At 35.9% G+C, this 22,528-nt stretch overlaps 1 protein-coding gene and 1 long non-coding RNA gene across 5 annotated transcripts in view; one reads left to right on the top strand and one right to left on the bottom strand.

The window, feature by feature from the left end:
• The window catches only part of LOC103099035 (uncharacterized), a 113,408-nt gene that overhangs the window by 15,030 nt on the left and 75,850 nt on the right, over positions 1–22,528 (bottom strand). The gene's annotated exons all lie outside the window — the stretch shown is intronic.
• The window catches only part of BBOX1 (gamma-butyrobetaine hydroxylase 1), a 115,296-nt gene that overhangs the window by 71,014 nt on the left and 21,754 nt on the right, over positions 1–22,528 (top strand). For all 4 annotated transcript variants that reach the window (XM_056801999.1, XM_056802000.1, XM_007497191.2 and 1 more), the window contains one exon: positions 8,686–8,884. In XM_056801999.1, coding sequence (XP_056657977.1) covers positions 8,686–8,884 — 199 coding nt within the window. The remainder of the gene's footprint in view (positions 1–8,685; positions 8,885–22,528) is intronic.

Raw genomic sequence — 22,528 nt, 5'->3', positions numbered from 1 at the left:
ACATTGTTGGTGGAGTTGAGAACTGATCAACCATGTTTTAGGACAATTTGAAACTATGCACAAAGGGCTATAAAACTATGTATACCTTTTGATCCAGAAATATCACTACTAGTTCTATATCCCATTGAGATAAAAAAGGATGGGGGACTTACTTGTACAAAAATGTTTATAGCAGCCCTTTTGTGGCAGCAAAGAACTGGAAATTGAGAGGCTGTCCATCACTGGGGAATTCCTGCACAAATTATGGTATATGATGGTGATGGAATACTATTGTACTGTAAGGAATAATGAACAGAGTGATTTCAGAAAGAGCTGGAAAGATCTCCATGAACTGATTCAGAGTAAAATAAGCAGAACCAGGAGATCATTATACACAGTAACAGCAATATTGTGAAATGATCAAATCTGATAGACTTAGCTACTCTCAGCAATACAATGATCCAGGACCATTCTGATGGAGTTAAGACTAAGATCTGCCTCTGGAAAAGGTACTGTAGGAGTCAGAATGCTGATCAAAACATATATTTCACTGTAGTTTATTTGGGGGTTTTGGTTTTGCATGAGTATTCTCTTACAACAACAACCAATATAGAAATATGTTTTTCATGATAATGCATGTATAACCCAGATCAAAACTTACCAGATACAGGAAGGGGGAAAGAAATGGAAGGAGGGAGACAATTTGAATTTTATAACTTCATAAAACTTATGGGGAAAATTGTTATTACATGTAATTGGTAAAATAAAATATCTTTTACAAAATGACCTTGTGTAGTGGATAGAATGCCGAACTTGGGAAAATCTGAATTCAAATCCTGCCTTAGAAATGTACAAGTTATATGCCTACAAACTGCTTCACGTCTATTCTTTACTTCTCATTTGTAATAAAATAAAGAGATTGGACTCCATAGCCTCTATAGTCCCTTACATTTCTAAACCTTTTTGTAACTATGATGCTTTCATAGGTTACATTCATAAAATAAATAACAAAAATTAACACTAAGAGGTAGTGATGAATATTATTTCCCCTTTACATTAACTACAGGATTTAAGGGTGAAAGAACTTTACTCAAGGTCATACAGTGTTGGAGCTAGAATACCCAGATCTTCATAGTCAAAGTTCACTATATTTTCTAAAATACCACCTCTTGTTCTTGCCCTCACTGGCATGGTTTTGCTAACCAAGTTAAAAAAAAAAAGAAACTAATTAGGGGGCAGCTGGGTGGCTCAGTGGATTGAGTCAGGCCTAGAGATGGGAGGTCCTAGGTTCAAATCTGGCCTCAGCCACTTCCTAGCTGTGTGACCCTGGGCAAGTCATTTGACCCCCATTGCCTAGCCCTTTCCACCCTTCTGCCTTGGAGCCAACGCACAGTGTTGACTCCAAGACGGAAGGTAAGGGTTTATATTAAAAAAAAAAAAGAAAGCAATTGGTTTTCTTACCACAGAGAATGGTGAAATAGGGAACTCAATAGGCTAAAATGAATGGCCAAATGCTAACTATCTAAGCTTCAGTCCTGCTCTAAAATTCTAAGAATCTATCATTAAATTTCAGGCTTGATAAAATTGAATCCATTATCTGTATTCAATCTAAGTTGTCAGTTATATTCTATTTATTTATAACTATATAAAACCAATTTTTATGCCTATATACTGAAATTTTCTTCCAACTTGGCAATGGACAATTTTATTACCTAGAGATCAGTCAACGTCCAAGGTATTTATCACCATCTGGGCCTTTTCCATCGATAAGAGATACTATAACCCGATAAGTGATTTAAGACAGATTGAGCAATCTCAGGAGTGGCTAGAAAAATGTTGGCATTCTATGAACTTCCACACCAAGTGGAGCACATTATCTTTTTCTGAGGAAAGCTGGCTGGCTTCATAGCTATCCAACTCATTTGGATTGGAAATAACAGTTGAGACAAGGGCCACCCAAAAGAAAAAAAAAATGGGGGCAGATCTTGAAGAATACAAACCCATAAACAACTAAATCCTGATTTCCCACAGTCTAAAGTGTGCCAAACATCAGGCTCCATCAACTATAGAAGAAAGATAATTAGGATTGACTAAAGTCACTGTGGGATAAATATACCATTTCAGCCTGATAAAAGTCACTAGGGGTTGGGGATTTGTTGTGGTTTGGTATCATTAAATAATGTTTTGTAATTGAAGATTTGAAGACTTGAAAACACGTTCAATCCTCCCTTGTCCTTTTAAGACAAGTCAGCACAGCTCCTGCCTTTACAACAAGTCCTATTAAACCCACAGGATTCGATAGACTTACAAAACTGGAATGTTGACTCTTCATCAGCCTGTTCAGATACTGTCAAAACTTCTTATACTCCTACTCACATGGCTGAAGACAAAAATGTTCTGGGTGTATCCACACTAATTTGTAAGTTATGATAGGAGAGGAGCTCAGCACATCACAACTTTTACTCCTGAACGGGAGGGATTTTTATCCCTCCTTCTACATCTTTCTAAACCCCCTGCTCAAGGAAGAAAAAAAATCTTTGGAAAAACTATCATAATGGATCCCAATTCCATTCCGGATAACATAAGAACAAGTACGTGAAAATGAACATTTTACTTTAAGAAAAAGTTGACAATTTTTTTCTTTAATCGTTTTCTACTCAGTCAACAGATTCTACCAAAGCATTACCCATACACCTCAACATGCCAAAGAAGTAGATAGAGGTAGTGTGATGTACTAGAAAGAAGGGGATACATATTTATATGGCACCTACTATGTGCCAGGCACTATGCTAAGTGCTTTATGAATAATAACTCATTTGATCCTCACAACTCTGGAAGGAAGATGCTATTATTAATCCCATTTATACTTGACAAAACTGAGGCAAACAAAGGTTAAGTGACTTGCACTGAGCAGAGGAGGATTACTATGAAATCAAACAAAAAAACACCTAAGGTTTACATTTGTTAGATGGGGCATAAAAAGGATCAAATTTATCATTTTTTTAAAAAATCATTACTCTGAGCATCCTTTCTACAACTTTCTCCAAGTCCCCAGTTATTTAATATGAGTATAATGGACCCTTTTGATAAAAAAAATCACCTCATAATTTAAGTGAATATTTAATTCCCTTGCATGGATATTCTATCAGTTCAGATCCCAACTTTTCCATGTTGTTAAACAGAAAGAAAAATGGCTCTGGAATCAGAGGTCCTGTTTTCACATTCCATCTTGGATGTTTACTATCTGCATGACCTTTCTTAAGGTCCTTTACACTGTCGGAGTCTAGTTTTCTTATTTATAAGATAAGAGGCATGGAGTAGAAGGTCTCTGAGATTCCTTCTCAGAAGCTGGTGGTATTGTGGATAAAGCACAAGGCCTAGAATCAGAAGACTTGAGTTCTAATCCAGTCTCAGATACTTGCTAGCTGTGTGACCCTAGATGAATCTCTTAACCTCTGCCTCTGTTTCCTCAATTGTAAAATGGGGATAATAATAGCTCCTATCTCCCAAGGTTGTTCACATCTAATAAGATTATTTATAAAGTTCTTAGCATGTTGCCTGGTACATAAAGAGTAATTAATAAATATAGGTATCCCTTCCATATTAAAGGAATTAGGAGCATGACATCCCCATGATCTAGAAAATCAAATTGGTCCTCCATACCAAAGAAGTCTGATATTTTTCTTTTTGCGAGGTATTTAAAGTACCTTATTGTAGAATTTGGGGTAAATATTTGGTCATTAGCTATATGTAGGTCAATATTAAATATTTCTACATCTCTAGCCTCTATGTGTCATCTTCTAGTTTTCCTGTTCTTTTTGAAAATTTTAACTTTTTACTTGTTTTAACTTTAAAAAGAAATTATGTATGTTTATGGTACTAAGAGATAAAATATATTGATATTTTACAATAACATGTTTCCCCACTAAATTCTTATGACAACCCATGATATATCAAAACAGCCTTCCTGTGCTTTCTCTCACTCTGTAGTTATGATCCTATGATTCTCATCCTATGACTCTCCATATTTCCTCGAAAGTATGCCATAGAGGAAACATCTGACATTCTAGAGATGTTTCAGTTATTTTTAAATAAACTTGAGCAAAACCTGTGCACTATTGACTTGCCGTATGCTAGTTTAAGTGGGGAAGGAAGAATACTACAAATAATGACAACAAGGAAGAGGCTAAAGAGAAACTGGATCTCTTTCTTTCTATTGCTAGTTAATCCATCAGTTACATAAAAGATGCCATTATAAACAAGTGAAAAAAAGTAAAGATTTGCAGTCAGTGGATCTGAATTCAAATTCTGACTTCAGGTAATCTTATTAACCTCTGTTGGCCTCAGTTGTTTTTGGTTTTTTATCTATAAAAGGAGGGAGTTAGATCAGATGAACTCTAAGTTCCCTTCTAGCTTTAAGTCCTAAAAGTCTGAAAAGAATCAGATTTTTCCTATAGAACAAGAGTTTTTAACCTTTTTTTTTTTTGACTATCCAAGGAAATGTACTATAGATTCATTTTCAGGATTTTTAAATTATAAAATAAATTTCAAAGGATTACAAAGGAAGCTGATTAATACTGAAATGCACATATTTGGTGGGTATTAGAGAAAGAGAGGAAAGAGCAAAGGACAACTCTGAGTTTACAAACCGAAGTGCAGGAAACAATGGTAGAGACGTTACTGGGGGGGGGGGGGAGGGGTTGAATCAGAAACAGGTTTAGCAGGGGAAATAATTCCATATGAGCTATATTGAGGTTTATTTGTCAACAGGATATCTCAGGGGACGTGGTCAGCCAATAACTGTGATAAATGCCTGATGTTCAGAAGAGACATTCAGAGATATATAGAGATAGATGAATGGATGGATAGATAGATAGATAGATAGATAGATAGATAGATAGATAGATAGATAGATAGATAGATAGATAGACAGACAGACAGACAGACAGACAGACAGACAGACAGACAGACAGATAGATAGATAGATAGATAGATAGATAGATAGATAGATAGATAAAATGAATGGATGGATGGGTGAAGAGAGAGACAAAAAAAGATAGACAGACAGGCAGAGAGAAAGAGAGAGAGAGTTATCTACATGGCGATGATAATTGATCCTGGGGCATCTGAAGAAATCACATAAGAAGAGAGTATAGAGTGAAAAGGACAAAGCCTTGAGGGGTTAAGATATAGGTTATAAGAAAGGAGACTGAGTAGCTATCATGTAAATTAATAGGACAACCCAGAACATGTTAGATCACAGAAACTAAAGGAAGAGAAGAAACCAAGAAAACAGAATAGTCACATTCCAACTTACTAATGCGTTCCAAAAATTTGGCACATAGATTTAAACAAAACAATATAGATATATAGGATCTGACAAGCTCAACTACTCTTCAGTAAAAGAAATCATAGTCATCTGTGTTAATGGAACTCCTAAAGAAGCCTAATCTGTCAATCAACAAGAATTTATCCAATGCCTACTGTATTAGGGAACATAGGGAAGACCAAGCTATTTACAGCCAGTATATAGTTTAGACCCCAGGAAAAATTACCTTGTGGTATATGCTATTATACCTAACAACCTAGAAATTAGGGTATTTTTTGTATATTGTAAAGATAATTTTGGGGTTGTGACTTAAAAACTAAATTAACTAGTCACCAGGGAAAAATCCCAAATAAAATACACAAAATCTGGAAATTTGTGATAATTTTAATTAATATAGAGGGAAGGATTTTAAGGAGAAAGAGGGAAGAGGGTATAGGATTTCTCCTGCCTGGCCTGTGCCAGGGGGAGTTCAAGATCTCCTCCACTAGGTCTCTGAAGAAGATTAGAGGCTTCTAAGAGAATAAAGTTTGGAAAGTAAAGGAGGAAACCTCAGCCAGAAAACTCACCACTGAATGGGACAATAGCTGTAGCCATGCCAAGATGCTAAAAGGCCCAGCACACTGCCACCAGCTACCTCTCCACCATCAAAAGTGCCTGGAGAGAGGAAGTGACACAAAATATATGGACCTTTTACTCTTATGTCCCCGCCTCTAAATTTTCACATCTACCAATCACATCAGACGCTTTTCTCCAGGACTCCCCATTCTTTAGTTCTCATCTTCTTTGGTTAGATTATATCTTTAGAGTTACTTCACACTTCTTTGTTAAGTTCACCTTTTGTTACTTACTCAACCTTTTTGTGATTAATTTACCTTTTATAGTTACTTAACACCTTTTTGTAGTAAACTCTAAAAATAGATTGTAGCTTAAAGTTCTAGCTTCACTCTAAAGTAAGAGCTAAGTACCTTCATTGTTACAATCAGGAGATAGTTAAAACCAATCTTCACAATATGAAGCCTTTTCCTCTTTGAGCACATGCACACACATTGTCTGCACACTTGGCACAGACACACACTTCTGTAAACAGGAATATGAAGTTGTATATCTGTGTGAATAAGTGGGAGGGGGAGGGCAGGGACTGTACATACAACACATTTTTAGGTTTAATCTATGTTATAAACATTTTGTCCAGTCAACAGAATGAAGTCCTGATTTGTTGCCTTTTCTGTTTTCCAAGGGTGAAAATGCTCACCCTGAAATTTAACAATCAACTCTCCAACTGGTTCACTTCAAGCTTAGCTCCAGTACCCCCTACCTATTGATGTTTTTATACAGTATGACAACAGAAAGGTTCCTTGGACTAGTAGCCTTTGAACTTTCTCTGGTTTTATGTTTTTTTACTCCTTTAAAAGAAGGAATTAGTTGTTTCTCCCCCCTGGCAAACTTGGGAAAAGTGAGAGTCTCTGGTAGGATGAGACTAGTCTATTATTTATTTCTGAATTATGAATCTTTTCCCTTAATATGACATAGATTCCAAGTGTTTTTAAAAAAGGTTTATATGACACTGATTATGAGATCTTGAACACTTATCCTCCTACTTAAAGTGGGTTTTAACTTTATAGCAATATGTGAATGAGAACTAGAAACCAAAATGAATAATGTGGAATGATATCTTTCCTGACTATTATTGTTAATATCTGAGTTATTTCCTTTGGCAAAATTTGATTTCCTTTCTGTTCCATCTTCTCTTCAAAACACTAGTTTGAAATTCAGAAAGCCTTTTATAAAGTTTTGCTTTCATCTTTCTTTAAAAAAAAAAAAAGCTCTTACCTTCTGTCTTAGAATTAATACTGTGTATTGATTCCAAGGCAGAAGAGTGGTAAGGGCTAGGCAATGGGGGTTAAGTGGCATTCCCAGGGTCACACAGCTAGGAAGTGTCAGAGGTCAGATTTGAACCTAGGACCTCCCATCTCAATCCACTGAGGACCTAACTACCCCCTACTTCTGTCTTTCTTTAGTGAATAATTATACTGAATAATTTAAACATTGTTAAATTAGAAAGAGCAGTTGAGCATCAATGCCTTCCATTATTTATCTTTTTTTTATCTTTTGTGATGCTGCCAGCAAGAGCCTGCTTCATTTTTTTAAAGTCCAAGAGGCAATATTAATGTCCCAGAACTAGGTTCTCCTTCCATCCTCTCTCTGGGGCAGCTTCTACTGAGCTCTGAGGAATCCCTTTTCCAGAAGAAGGAGGCTGGAGAAAGATTTGTCTCTCTTCTAATGAGAACCATATGTTCTTCCTTTGCCTTTCTCATCCCCATTTCTCAAATGATGTTCCCCTATTGATTTTATCAAACCCTCTGCTGTAAAATAGCTAGTCAGTAAATAAAGTAGAAATATTCTGAAATATTTCTGAGCAGATGTCAGGCACATGAAGGCTCAGAGGCTGAAAGTATGTCCCATTGACATACTAGCCAAGTATGAATTACTCTCTCATAATGGATATTATCCATAAATTTTGGTTAGTTTCAGGGCACCTAGGTAGCACCATGGATAGAGCACTAATCCTGGAGTCCGGGAGACCTGGATTCAAATTTGGACTCAAATACTTCCTAGATATATAACCCTGGGAAAGTCATTTGACCCTCTTTGCCTAGCTCTTGCCCTTTGGTCTTAGATTTGTTACTAGAACAAAAAGTAAGTTTTTTTTTTTATTTTAGTTAGCTTTTATCCCCTGAGAAAAAGCAAGATCTAAAATCTAAGTTCTTCCTCAGAAGTTTTCTAATAGTCTATTTTTTTACCTCCAATTGTAGTTGTGCATTCTACCTTGTAGTGCACATCTTAGCTCCGCAAGTCACCAGAAGTCATGGAGTAAAAAGATATGTCTTGAGTTTGTATAATTGGAAAATCTTGAACCTTTGAACTATGTTCCCCAGAATTCCTTCTATATTATCCAGCATCCCTTTCCCTGCATCCTGGAGTTTGCGTGGTTGTGTGATTGGTTATAAGTTGGCTGTAACTCCTCCCTCTTCCTGTTTTTTTTTTTTCTTCCAGCTTAAATGAGTTAGTGCCCTTTTAACTCTAGTTTATTTTTAATAAATCTTATAAATATAATATTTGGGTTATTGTACATTGATTTTAATCTTTACAAGTTCCATGTTCTATCACTTACTATCTGGGAATCTTAAGGAAAGTCACATTGTTAAGGTGAGCCTCAGCTTCCTCATTGGTAAAAGAAGGGTGATAACGATGATGCCACCCACTTCTCAAGGTTGCTATCCCATTGGCTTAATAAGGATGACCATACCATTTAGAACACGAATGAATATTATTAGTGTCAAAGTAATAATATTTTTACTACCTTTTCTTGATCTCAGAATGTCAATACTGGGGCTCAAATCTCCACCTTCCTACTCTGGATTTTGAGGATGTTTTAACAAGTGATGAGCATGCCTATAATTGGCTGTCCACTCTCAAGAAAATCGGCATCGTGAGACTAACTGGAGCTGCTGCCCAACGAGGAGAAGTCGCTAAACTTGGCAAGAGAATTGGCTTCCTGTATCTCACGTTTTATGGGTGAGTAAACCAATGTTCACCTCATCCGATCTACATACATTTGCTATGCTTCGCATTAGAGGTATACCTAATCCTTCTGCTGGAATTGTTTCAGAAGTTGATGATAAGGCAAAAATGTCCATAACTGACAGGAAGCCAAATAGAGAGGAAGGCAACTAAAGAAAGAGGTTTTGTAACAACTGGAGAAATTTTTAAATTTTTATTATAATTTTTTTATTATTTTATTTTTATTTTTAATTTAATTTAATATTAATTTTATTTTATTTGTGTTTTATTTTATTGTTTATTTTATTATTATAAACTCTTATTATAAATTTTTAATTTTTAAATTAAAAGTCACAAGATGCCAGGAGAAACTGGTAGCTCAGCCATCCTAGTTCTATTTCAAAACCCTCAGACTTCACTGGCATTAGTGTTTGATCTTTGCAGAGCTGTAATACAACACAACTTAGTTTGAAGAAGTGAAACCAATGATTATATATGCTGGGAAGAGGAAGGAAAAACAAATAATTGGCATTAATATGGTAATGGGAAATTTGGAAAATGCTTTAGATCTAGTATCTCACTGGGTCTTCTAACAACTGCAAAAGGCAGATACTATTATGATGCCCATTTTACAGATGAGGAATGAAAACTCAGATAGATTAAGTAACTTACCTGGGGTCACCTCTCTCTCTCTCTTAGCCTTAATTTCCTCATCCATAGAATGAGAGGGTCAGCCTTGATTTCCAAGATCTCTTTTGGCTCTAAATCTATGACTCGAAGTATTATAAGGTGGGATTTGGACCCAGATTTTCTGAGTCATAAGATCATGCATCTAGTGATGAAAGGGACTCCAGAAACCATTTAGTCCATGCTGCTCCTTTGGCAAATAAGAGACTGAGGCTTAATAGGTCTAATCGCTTATCTATACCTGAAAAATTAGAAAGTATCAAAAAATGGCTTGGAACTCGGACACCATGATTCCATATTCAATGCCCTTTCCAAAGCCCAACATTCAATCCTCTTCATTACACCAACAGTGCCTCTTCTATAGTGAGAATACAATTAGAGGAGTTTTAAGTGAACAGACATCATATATTTGGACCCTAAAGCAAATAGTCAAAAATATAATGCATTTAGATTTTGAATCAAGAGGTTGCTTATAAGGAGGACCCATGAAGTACTTCAGCAAAGGATGATGAATAGCACTTGGGCATTCTAATCAGCACAGAGATACCTCATCCTTCTACCTCCTGGGATCATACAGTTTTAGTATGTTTATGTCTTCCACATTTAACCTCCTACAAAGTTGACGCCTTCAAGTCTAGGATGATTTTTCTTCCAGGCATTTCATGTTATTTTATTTTATACCCCACTCTTCTTTCCAAAAAGGCCTGAAGAAGTTTAGTGGTTCAGACATTTATAACATAGGATTATACATTTAAGTTTATAATAATTCAATTTAAGAAAACTTTATTAAGATTTTTTTGGTTTGGTTCAATAACAGTCCATTACATTTACATATCATAATTTGTTTAAAATAGGTAAATATTTGCCTTAGTTTCCAGTCTGGGACTACCACAAAAAAGACTGATAAAAATATTTATATTATAATATCTTATACTATATATATTGCAAATAATATAGTATGGATGGGTCAGTTTCTGGGATCTTTTAGGAATACAGGTCTGGTAGTGGTCTCACTGGATCAAAAGGTATGCATAGTTTATTGACTTTTTGGTCTGCTGTGCCTTGAAAAAATAATGTTAAATACTACTGTGCAGATAGATATTAGATCAAAATAGCAAAAACTCTGGGACCAAAACATGTCATTTTTAAAAGCTGTATTTTTTTTCAGCACATCATCTGGACAATCAGATGAGATTATCATTAAACTCTCTTTTAAGAAATATGAAAGTTAGGGTGCAGCTGGGTAGCTCAGTGGATTGAGAGCCAGGCCTAGAGACAGGAGGTCCTGGGTTCAAATCTGACCTCAGACACTTCCCAGCTATGTCACTTAATCCCCATTGCCTAGCCCTTACCACTCTTCTGCTGTGGAACCAATACACAGTATTGATTCCAAGACAGAAGGCAAGGGCTTATAAAAAAAAAAAAAGAAATATGAAAGTTTGCCCAGGAAGGTGAAAATAAAGAGAATGAGAAGCCCCTGTCTTTATATCAACCAACATTTTTAATCACCTAATATGGGATGGACACTGGACTAAACACTCCATGTGCCTATGCATAGATCACAGTGATTGAGAGCTAGAATCAAGTCCAACTCCCTAATTTTACAGAGGAGGAAACTGAGACCCCAAGAAATAAAGATATAAAAACCATGGGGTTGGGGGGAAAGGATTTGCACAATTTTTCCCCCTCTGACAATGGTGCAACTCAGTGGAAAGTATCTCAGATCGTGGGTTTAGCTCTCAGCTCTACCATATAGAGTCTGTGAGTTTGGGGTAGTCATTTGATTTCTCCTTTCCCCAGTTTTCTCAATTGTGAAAACAGAAAGTTGGACTAGGTAACTTCAGAGCTTCCTTCTAGCTATGATCCTATGATTCCAGGGAATTCAACTGATAAAAAGTAATGAAATAACAGTGTTGAATATAATAGACTAGGAATGATGATGGTGATGATAATGATGATGATAACAACAAACTCCTATAGACTTTTAGACCTCAGCTAGGAAAGTGAGGCAGGGAAAAAGAGAAACCATTTGCTATCTTTTTGTAGAATTAGATTAAAATTAGACTTGAGGTTTTAGAAAAAGTCCTAAAAGGAGACATGACTTAATCAGAAGTGGAATATTCCTAGGACATGATGCTTCTTTATACCTAACCATCTTCAATGAATATTCCAAAATTTTGAATGATGTGTCCCAGAGTGAATTCCAAAGGAACCACATCCTCTGGCAGCTAATGGGAAAATTTCCTACTCTATAATCAGTCATCTAGTGGAAAAAATCACTAGACTAGGAATTAAAAGAACCCCAGAGTTCCAGTCCTACAGCTTTGGCTCTTTCAAGCCAAGCTATTTGAAATCAATCACTTCACCTGTGAGTCTTATTTTTCTCATCTATCAAAGGAGAGGTCTGGACTTGGTGCCTTCCAAGGCCCCTCTCTTCCAGCTCTTAAATTCTTATATCTTGATCTTTTTCTAGATCTCTCTCTCTCTCTCTCTCTCTCTCTCTCTCTCTCTCTCTCTCTCTCTCTCTCTCTCTCTCTCTCTCTCTCTCTGTCTCTCTCTCTCTCTTCTCTCTCTCTCTCACACACACACACACATACACACACAAACTGTCCTTTATGAATATTATAATTTATTTTTAAATTGCTGAAGCATTTTGTTTTGATACTACAGGTATTTCCCAATTCCCAAACCACTTTACAAAGTGCATTTTCCAAGAAAATGGTTTGATCTTTGATTATCAATAGAAATGTTAGATATATTATTTTAGTTTTTGTATATGCTCTTCTCTGAATCACTTCATATACGTCATCCCATGTTTCTCTGAATTCTTCATATTTATCTTTTCTTATGGACCAGTAATATTCCATTACATTCATATGCCATAAATTGTTCAGCCATTCCCCACTGTTGAACATGAGATTTTAGTCTATCAAAATGAAATTAATATATCTGTCTCCCCTCAGTTAATCCAATAATGACTTTCCTCATCCAGTTTGATAATTATGAGGTTATACCTCAAGATTGTTTTTAATGAAACTGTCCCTGGTTATTAGAGATTGTGATGATTAAAAATTCTAAGAGCCTGGATTCTGGGAAAGGAAAATCAGTTTGTTGATCATGATAGCAATAATCAATAAATTAATTAGTCAATAATCTCTCAGTGATCAAAGATAAATTCATTCATTCATCTTTAATCATTAAATACAATTTTGGAAGCTCATCATCCAACCTTCCCCAAGACATCTTTAATGTTGGATACATAATGAAGAAGTAGGCTAATATTTTTCCAGTACCTGTCTCATCCCTCATGAAGATTGGGGAAATCAAATTATAGGATTCTAATATTCTTACTAATCTAAATGAAGAATTCAAGTTTTTTGTGGTTAATATTGACTTTCCCCCACCCATCCATTCCCAATGGGGAACTCAAAGACGTGCCATGTTGCCCATCCCCAAAAGATACACTTGGCCTAAACTTGTTTTTATTTACTGGACAAGATGGGGCTTATATTCCCAATTTTAGTTATCCCAATTGTATAAGCTGCTCTGGGGCAGGGAATAAGGGGGCATTCCTCAGATTGTCAAGGCAAAGAATGAGGAAAAAGGCTTGAAAAATACTTTACTAAACCTGATTAGAAATTAAGTACAGTCAGAGCATTATTTAGAAATGAAAATAATACAGCAGTAGGACTAAATCTCAAGATTTCAAATATTTGAATGGTTAATGATAGTTTATACTTAGGGCCATATTTGCTTAAGATCTTACATCTGGAAGAAGTGCTAAAAGAGACTTCATGTCTATCTAGCACACCCTCTCATTTTGCCAATAAGGAAACTGAGGCAGGTAAGTAACTTCATTATTGTAAAAGTGTTTTTAATGTTTAAAATGTTGGCATTAAATATTCTAAGTCACTTGCAAACCCACTGTTTGTTGTAGAAGCAAAATGTCTTAGCAATTACTTGGAAGAAACAATGTAGTAGACAGATCTTAGATTAAGAATATGCAGAAAGTTTTACAAACCGAGTGTGGCAAGAAACAAATTAGACACTAAGCAATAATATTATTAATAAGAACACTGTACACAGCCAAGAAATGTATGGAATTCTAATCTAATCAACAGTTGTTACAAACAAAAATCATAACAAGACTGTTCAATTTCTGACAAACCAAATATGTCATTGCTTAAGGGGAAAATTCCAATAACAGAAAGAAAAAGTTTTACTACTAGGTCAGACTTATCAAGTTTCACTGTCTATAATGGTCAACGGATAGGACATTTGCCCAGTTTGCCTTTAACTTGCCTGTGTCCACAGAATCCATAAGAGAAGATAAAAAGTTTTCTTCTAACCAAGCATGCTATATGCCACAGCATATTGCATAAAGAAAAGTAATATATGCCTCTTTTAGATACTCCCCAAGACATAGTATAATGAATGATAGATTATCTTGTTGTAAGAGAGAATAACTATTTCCTAGCTTTGTTGTACATAGTATTGACTCTAAGATGGAAGGTAAGGGTTTTTTAAAAAATAAAATAAAAAAATAAAAAAATAAGAAAAGTGAAATTGCAAATGCTTCAGTCTACATTCAGACTCCATCAATCCTTTCTCAGAGGAGAAATAGCATTTTTCATCATGAGTCTCTGAGTTTATCTTGGATCACTGTATTGCTGAATAATAACTAAGTCACAGTTTTTCATCAAAAGATATTGCTGTCACCATGTACTATATTCTGATTCTGCTCATTTTACTTTGCATCAGTTCATATAAGACTTTCCAGATTTTTATAAAATCATTCTGTCCATCATTTCATATAGCTTAATAGTATTCCATCATAATTATATACCACAACTTGTTCATTCATTCCCCAACTGATGGTCACCCCTCAATTTCCAATTATTTCCTACCACAAAAAGAGCTACAATAAATATTTTTATGCAAATGAGCCTTTTTTCCCTTTTTAAATCTCTTTGGGATACAGACCTAGTAATTGTATTGCTGGATATGCAGAGTTTTAGAGTTCTTTGGTCATAGTCCCAAAAAGTAGTACTAACCCATGTTGACTGAATCCACTATAAATTTATGTCATATAATCTCAACTGAGCCCTCACTACAGCAAGGCAATTCATTCATATCCCTCTAGTCAATTTATTATCCCACTCATCCTAGCAAATATCTGAACTTTTTCACCCTTCCAAAAACTTGCTAGGTTCCTTTTGTTCTGACTCTTTCAGGGGAGAATCTTACATTTCATTGAAAAAAAAAGAGTCCATTTGCCAAGAGCTCTTGTTTCTCCCCTTTTGTGCTCATCTCCCAATACGCAAATGCCTCCTGCCACCATCTTTCCCATATCATCAATCTCATGTGAAGACAAAAATAGATAGAATGACTGATTAATTAATCAAATTCAGCCTTCTGGAGTGAGTCTGCATCTCTCAGAACCAGAGCCAACATTGAGACCCAGTTGGCAGAAAAGTAACCAGGTCACATGTATCTTTAATGTCCTTTGTCCAGTGAAAAGTTTTACTTTATCAACACATTTCATAGTTAAATCAATTGAGCATGGGGTTCCCAGACTAAGTCCTCAGTGCTTTTCTGATGGAGACACCAGAGATTCTATCTCATTATCAATGTTAGAACCTTTGTTTAAAAATCAGCTCTCTACAGGCATCCCAGAGAAACTCCTTCATCTGAAGAGCTCTAAATCAAAGGATAGGGAAAATAGTTTCAACTTTGGCTAGCAAGTTGCTTTCTTTCAGATAAGAATATAAAAGTTAAGATGTATTTATTTCCCTCCTAAAATGTTTACTATGCTGCTATATACATGATACCCTGGCAAATGCAGAATTGGTTAGATTAGCAAACACATTACATAGATGATAACAAAAATGTGTTTATATGAAATGTTGATTTGTACTGTTAGAGAGAAGAGAGGATGAAGGAAGAATTTGTACTGCCTTAATTATCAAATTTGGTCCCAATCCAATGCAATGCAATTCAATATGGCTCCTGTTTACCTTTCCAGAGTTGTTTTGAGAATGCAATTAAGTCCAAAGGGCCTGATAACTGTTCTCAGTACATGAAGTTCCAACTCTTCTCATGCCATTCCCTCCCCATACACCCAAATCTGGAGTGCAGTTCTTCCTCACCTCTGAGCATCACTAGCCATAGCTAAAATGCCATCTCTTATGCAAGGTCTTTTCAGATATACTCCAACTTCAGTTACTGGTGCTAGCTCTCTCTTGAAATTATTTTGTATGACTTTGTAGTTATTTATCTCTTTAGAAATGATATCTCCTGTACATGATGCAAGGTCCTAGATGGAAGGAGCTTTTTGTCTCTCAAACTTCAGTTCCAAGCACCATGTCTTGGTTGTTATAGGTGATATATAAATGTTTGAAGAATTGAAAAGGAAAAATATTTATTTATTTATTTACATTTATGGTATTGCTACATACTAGGGATATAATGACAAAGAACAAAAAAAAGCACATTTATTGTGTTTATAGCATATAAGACATCAGTCCTGTGAAGCTATTTATATAAAAGTCTAAGAAAAATACTAATAAAGATCACAAGTTATAGTGAAAGAAAAATTGAACCTTTATGTATTCTTTATAACCCAGTAGAGAGTAGTGTGTGTAGTAGACACTCAAGACATGTTGGTTGTCTGAGCACTACTGTGTTATGAATTGAGGAATGATCACAACACTTCTCATTCACTAAGTATGCAATCTTGGCCATGTCACTTGACATTTCTCTGCTTCGGTTTTCTCATCTGTAAAATGGAAATAGTAATAGTACCTCCTTCATAGGGCTGTTGTGAGGATCGAATGAGATAATATTTGTGAAAATACTTAGAATGGTGCCTGGTATATAGCATCTGGCATATAAACACTTATTCTTCTCTCTTCCTCTTATATAGTGTTTTACAGAGGGGAAAGCACATTGCAATATCTCCTTTTACCTTCACAACAACATCTAAAAATCAGTGATATTATTAACCCCATTTTACACATGTGGAAACTGCCCAACGTTACATAGTGAGTTTCTGAGATGATATCTGAACCCAAAGCCTCGGAACAAGAGTCCAGCACCTGATCCCCTGCACCACCTAACCACAGGATGAGAAGTTATTATTAGGGACACTTAGGTGTATATAGTCCATCAAATTTTAAAACCATAAATGGAAATGAAAGGCAAGGAAACTGAATCTGAGCATGGTCCTACCACTAGTTCTTTGCTAAGAAGCAATTGCTATCACCTTGCCATATAATTTTTCCCCATCCCAGTGACCCTCAGTCATTGCTCAGTTGTCATTCAATCATTTCCAACTCTTAGTTGTTGGCAAAGTTACTGGAATGGCTTGTGATTTTCCAGATGAGGAAATTGCAACAAATAGGATTAAGTGACTTGCCCAGGATCTTACAACTAGTAAGTATCTGAGGCCAGTTTTGAACTCGGGAAGATGAGTCTTCCTGGCTTCAGGTCCATCATGCTATCCAATCCACTACACCACCTAGTTGTCCCATGACCCATATAATTTTCCAATGGCTCCATGCAAGGTCTTAAGGGCATGAGGCCAAGATAGTAATGAGCTTCCATATTGGCCTCATGCCCTCAAGACCTTGCATGGAAGCTGATGGAAAATTATACAATATTACTTCCCTAATCCTGTCATCAGCATGGCTGTCCTTTCCACAAGTCCCATCCACTGATAAAGTAAAAACAAAACATGACCCTAAAATATCCCCAGTGGGATCTCTGTCAAAGAAAACATGCCAGATCAGTTAAGAATTAATAGTATCTGAAATAGTCACTGTGGACAGTGGGTGGCAGAACGGCAGAACGGCAGACCGTCCCGACACTCACTGTATCTCTGCAGGAATTTCTGCGAGCCATCCATAAGCCAGCCCAGTGTCATTTCACACATATAGCAATGTTATGGATCTGGGCTGTATGTCTGAGCAAATATGATTATTTCTTGGCATCTGGCCCACTGGAAGCACACAAGTGACTCTGAGCACTACCACTGGTGTGCACATTTTAGCTAAATAGAACAATGAATGACTACTGGTTTATGGCATATAACATTCCCTCTTCATCAAGTGAAAAATGCTACTGACTCCAAAAGACCCACTAATTTGGAAATCCAAAGAACAGAATGGACTACAGAGATTAAATTAAAAGAACTAATAGCCATATATCACATTAAGGTTTGCAGAAACCACATTGTCTCCTTTGATTCTACAAATAACCCTGCAAAGTAGAAGTTATTATTATCCCCATTTTATAGATAAGTAAATGGAGATGGAGAGAGAGTCAATATGATCTGTATAGGTCAGATAGTGAGTGTCTTAGACAAGATTTGAATTCACATCTTCATGACTCCATGTCTAAAGCTCTGTCTCTTACACTTCTACTTCCTAGGTAATAGAGAAAGAAAACGAAATTTACTCATTGTATAAGATTCTTAAGGAAAACTTAAAACCATGTAGTCTGCCCTCAATAATTATGACATCTCTCCTACAAATCAGTTTGACTTGCAGGGAAAACAGAAAAGATCTCTTTAAATTGTTAAGCTTTTTTGAAAAGCTCCTTTTCATAGATCTGTGTTGAGATATTTAAAAGCCTATTTTAGATAAATTTGTTAATACAGTAAATTGGTGGGAAAAATCTCAAAAAATGTTTACCTCTAGAAATGGCACTTTTCCCCCCTCAATCAAGTCAAGCTAAATTCTTTCTAGCTGTAGTGAGTCCCAGACTCAGATTATCAGCCAATAGGCTAATCCCTTAGGGTCCCTTTGCAGCATTAGGTTTCTCTGTAATTTACATGGATGCCAACAAAGCCATTCGAGTATGAAGTCACCTCACAAATGAAAGGAAAAATAATTTCAGTCTCATGCTCTTGGAAATTCATGAGAGACTCTGGTAAAACAGTTCTTCCACACCACAGTTCTCTGGCCTTCATTGCTTTTCCTCTTGGATTCAATCAACTGGCTTCTATCCCCCACTCTACTCCAGTCAGATGGAGTGGCTCTTGTTTTTGACATGGCTTTCCCTTTACTCCCTGATAATGAGTTCATCATCAGATGCCTCTTTAATGAGAGGGCTGAGTCTTGGGTTCAAGGGAACAGATTTTAGTGGCCTGTCTAGAAAATAACCATGTACTCTTTTCCAACACTCAAAGGAAATAGGAAATATAAGCTATAAATGTAGCAGGTATGGACTTTTATAGAAATAAGAATTATTTGACACCAAAACTTTTTTTTTAGGCATCTCTGTTTTTAATGTTAAAAAAAAAGCCCAGGAGCCATTCTTTGTTCTACTCAGCTAAAATATGCACATTAGATTAAATGGATTATCCAATATATATTTATCCCCTGATCAATTGAAAAATAATCTCTTTCTTAGTGACTTGGTAGCTTTTGTGATTCCTCCCATGACTTTTTTTTTAACCCTTACCTTCCCTCTTGGAGTCAATACTGTGTATTGGCTCCAAGGCAGAAGAGTGGTAAGGGATAGGAAACGGGGGTCAAGTGACTTGCTGGGAAGTGTCTAAGCCCAGATTTGAACCTAGGACTTCCTGTCTCTAGGCCTGGCTCTCAATCCACTGAGCTACCCAGCTGCCCCCCCCATGACTTTTACATGCAGTTATGTATGCCTATTTGAAGAAACATTCTAGATCTCCCACTAGATTATAAATTTTATGAATATGAAAACCAAGTTTCATTTACTTTGTTATTATTCAAATGCTTAGTAAACTAAAATGTTCATGGTAAGTGGTTTAATTTGATAAAGCAGTAAAATGATGCTAAATTTTCCCAAATCGACTAATCTCATTATTTTTATTCATATTAACTAATTGGTTGAGACCATTATTGTTATTTGAACAACTATTTTATTTTTATCTAGTAGGCATTTAAAAAATGTTTCACTGAATCTGTAGAATCAAAGGTTGTAAGGCACTAAAAGTGGAACTCAAAGGGATCTCAGACTATCTGGTCCAACTACCACATTTTATAAAAAAAGGAAACTGAGCCTGAAGGAGTTTGTATTTGGTCACAATGGGAGTAAGCATCAGAAGGAAAATTTGAACTCAGGTTCTCCAGTGACCCAAAGTCATTGTATGAAATGAAATGAATTTTTGGTATTGTAATGATTTTTAGTTTTTGGAGGTTGAGTCTAGAACTATCATTTGACTGGTAAAAATAACTCCCATCCAAAAGAGCCCTTCACATCAGCACCTTCTCTATAATTTCTCATATTAGAGAGATGTCTGAGGCACTGTCAAGTTAAGGGAATTGCTCACAGTCCTATGTTTATTCTTAGCTTTGTTCATATTGAGACCCCCACAAAAAAAAGTTTAAGTTTAAGGAAGAAATGCAAACTAAAAATAAAAAAGTCCTTTGTAATAATTTGTTTGGGGTTTTAAGATATCCATGCACCAAAAAAAAGTTAGTGCAATTTATTTTTATCTATATGATATAGCTTTCATAGACCCTCATTTAATAAGAATAGAATTAGAAAACTGATTTTCAAAAAATATAACTGATGAAGTCACTCTATAAATTAGTATTAAGTAACTGAGTAATAACTCAATTTGGCAAATATTTGTGCCTTCAGAATCCACATCCCCATGTTGAAAAAAATATGGCATGGGTGCCGGGACTACACAGAGGGGCTGCTCTGTTCCCCCTCTCTACCACACCCAAGAACATTGCTTACATGCCCTGTCCCTCTGTCCAGTTGCCCAATGAAAGCACTTCTTCCCTCTGCTGTCTGAGGTAATACAGGAGGCTCACAGGCAGCTTGAAATTGCAGTTTGGGCATGGGATCTCAAAAATGTTTGCCAATGCTGCCCTATCCTATAACTTCCCCATTTCTAGACTCTTAACCCTCACATTGAAAATTTAATAATTAACTCATGTGAGCAGGTTTGAGACATCTCCAGCAAAACCTTACTCGAAAGTCAATAAACTGTGGGGAATTCTAGAATCTGGAATCAAATGACCTAGATTCAGAACTGAATCTCTCATATTCTAGCTGTGAGACCAAAGGCAAGTTACGAAGTCTCTGAATCTGTTTTCTCATGTCAAATAAGGGAACAGAATGCTTTCTGTAGTCAGTTCAATGGAGTTCAATGGAAGAAGCATTTTTTAGTGCACACTCTGACCCAAGCACTGAGATTACAAAGGCAAAAAAAAATCACCCCTTGTCCTGAGTAGCTTATCTTTTACTGGGGGTGATGGTGATAAAGTGAATCAGTAAAGAGACACAAAATGTAGAGAAAATAAAGACAAAGCAATTTTGTTTTAGTGATAGGGAGTTCTAACAATTGGGGGATGTAGAGGTGGTACTCCAGAGCAATCTTGAAGTGAATTAAGGGATCTCAAACAGAAAACATTCCAGTCCCAAGGATCAGCCTCTATAAAGATGCAAAGTATTGGAATATTGTGTTAAGGGAAATAGCAAGTGGATTTAGACTATATTGACCTCTAACTTTACCCTCTTCTCCTAGATTTTCCTGAAATATATAAATGTGTATATGTGTGAACCCAAGGTCTGAGGGATGTAGGTGTATGTGTTCTACAAAAGTCAATGTTGATATAGTAACAGAAATATTACATAATGATCAGCTGTGAAGGACTAAACTATTATCAGAGAAACAAGGTCCCAAAATAATCCCAAAGGACTCATGATAAAAAATGTTATATACAGTCAAAAAAGGAACTGTTGGAATTATACTACAGATCAAAGAATGCCATATTTATTTCCTTCATGAGTTTTTTCATTTTATGTATGATAGATATCTTCTGTAATTGCATGGGGAATATGGAAATACATATTGCATGAAAGGACTGGTATAACCTATATCAGATTATTTACCACCTTGGGAGGAGGGGAAAGAGAAAAGAAAAAAATCTGAATTGCAAAATTTCAGAAAACAATTGTCCAAATTTATTTCCACATGCAATGGAAAAAATAGTTTTTTAGTTTTTTCCAAAAGTCAATGTTGAATGGTATGCAAATTAATTGCATTTATTCCAGCCATTTCTTGAATATTAATATTTGCTAAAGAAGAAGAAATGGGTGTAGAAAACAAATAGCCATCTTCTTGAAATGGCACAGTTTCACCTAGAAGAGAGAGAACATCAAGATCCTTTCCAGACCTGTTATAAAACCATTACCAAAATCTGTTATAACCAGAACTGATCAGTTCCATATTCATTTCAGACTTGGTTGAGTCCTTTAGTCTGATTCATCCTATACCATGTCAAACTTAATGAAGGAGTATGAGAAATATTTACTCATCACGTGCCAGTTAGCTAGAATGAACACTGACGAAAACAAGGTCACAGCACAGGTTTGATCCTCATAAGATCCAGCTAACTTCAAAAAGAGAAAAATGATACTTTTTGGAAACAGATGACACCCTGAACTCTAGCCATCTGTCTCACAAATGATTCCCCTTGATCAGGTAAAGACCAGGTGAAAAAGTGGACAGAAGTGGATCAAGACAAAACCATCACTACTTGGGGGAAAGAGGAATAAAAATAAATTCGAAACACATGTCCCATTGACAATGGGCTAAGAGTATTGTCTTGATGACACATGGCACATCTTGGTGAAATGAGCCTCTTGTTTTCCTTTTTTATGTGCTTCTCTTAAAACTTCTTAATTCTTCATTATTCGTGGATTGTCTATGTTGACAATCATGTGGATTTGAATTCTGTATTATCTATGGAAGGTATCCAATTACACAAATACCATAAAGAACATCTATTTTTTGGCTCCAGTTATGATGATATAATGGTTTGCTCTATTCAGAATTGAAATGTATTGCAGTAAGCTATAAATACCTCTGCTCCTTTCACTCAGTCACCTTTCAATTCATGACCCTATGCTGCCTGTTATACTTCAGAAAGCTTTGCTAGTTGTTTCATCTTAAATTTAGATAAGAAAAACAGA

This window comes from Monodelphis domestica, chromosome 6, assembly GCF_027887165.1.
Source record: "Monodelphis domestica isolate mMonDom1 chromosome 6, mMonDom1.pri, whole genome shotgun sequence".
In the NCBI taxonomy this organism is placed as follows: Eukaryota; Metazoa; Chordata; class Mammalia; order Didelphimorphia; family Didelphidae; genus Monodelphis; species Monodelphis domestica.
This window is presented reverse-complemented; position numbering and strand designations above follow the sequence as displayed.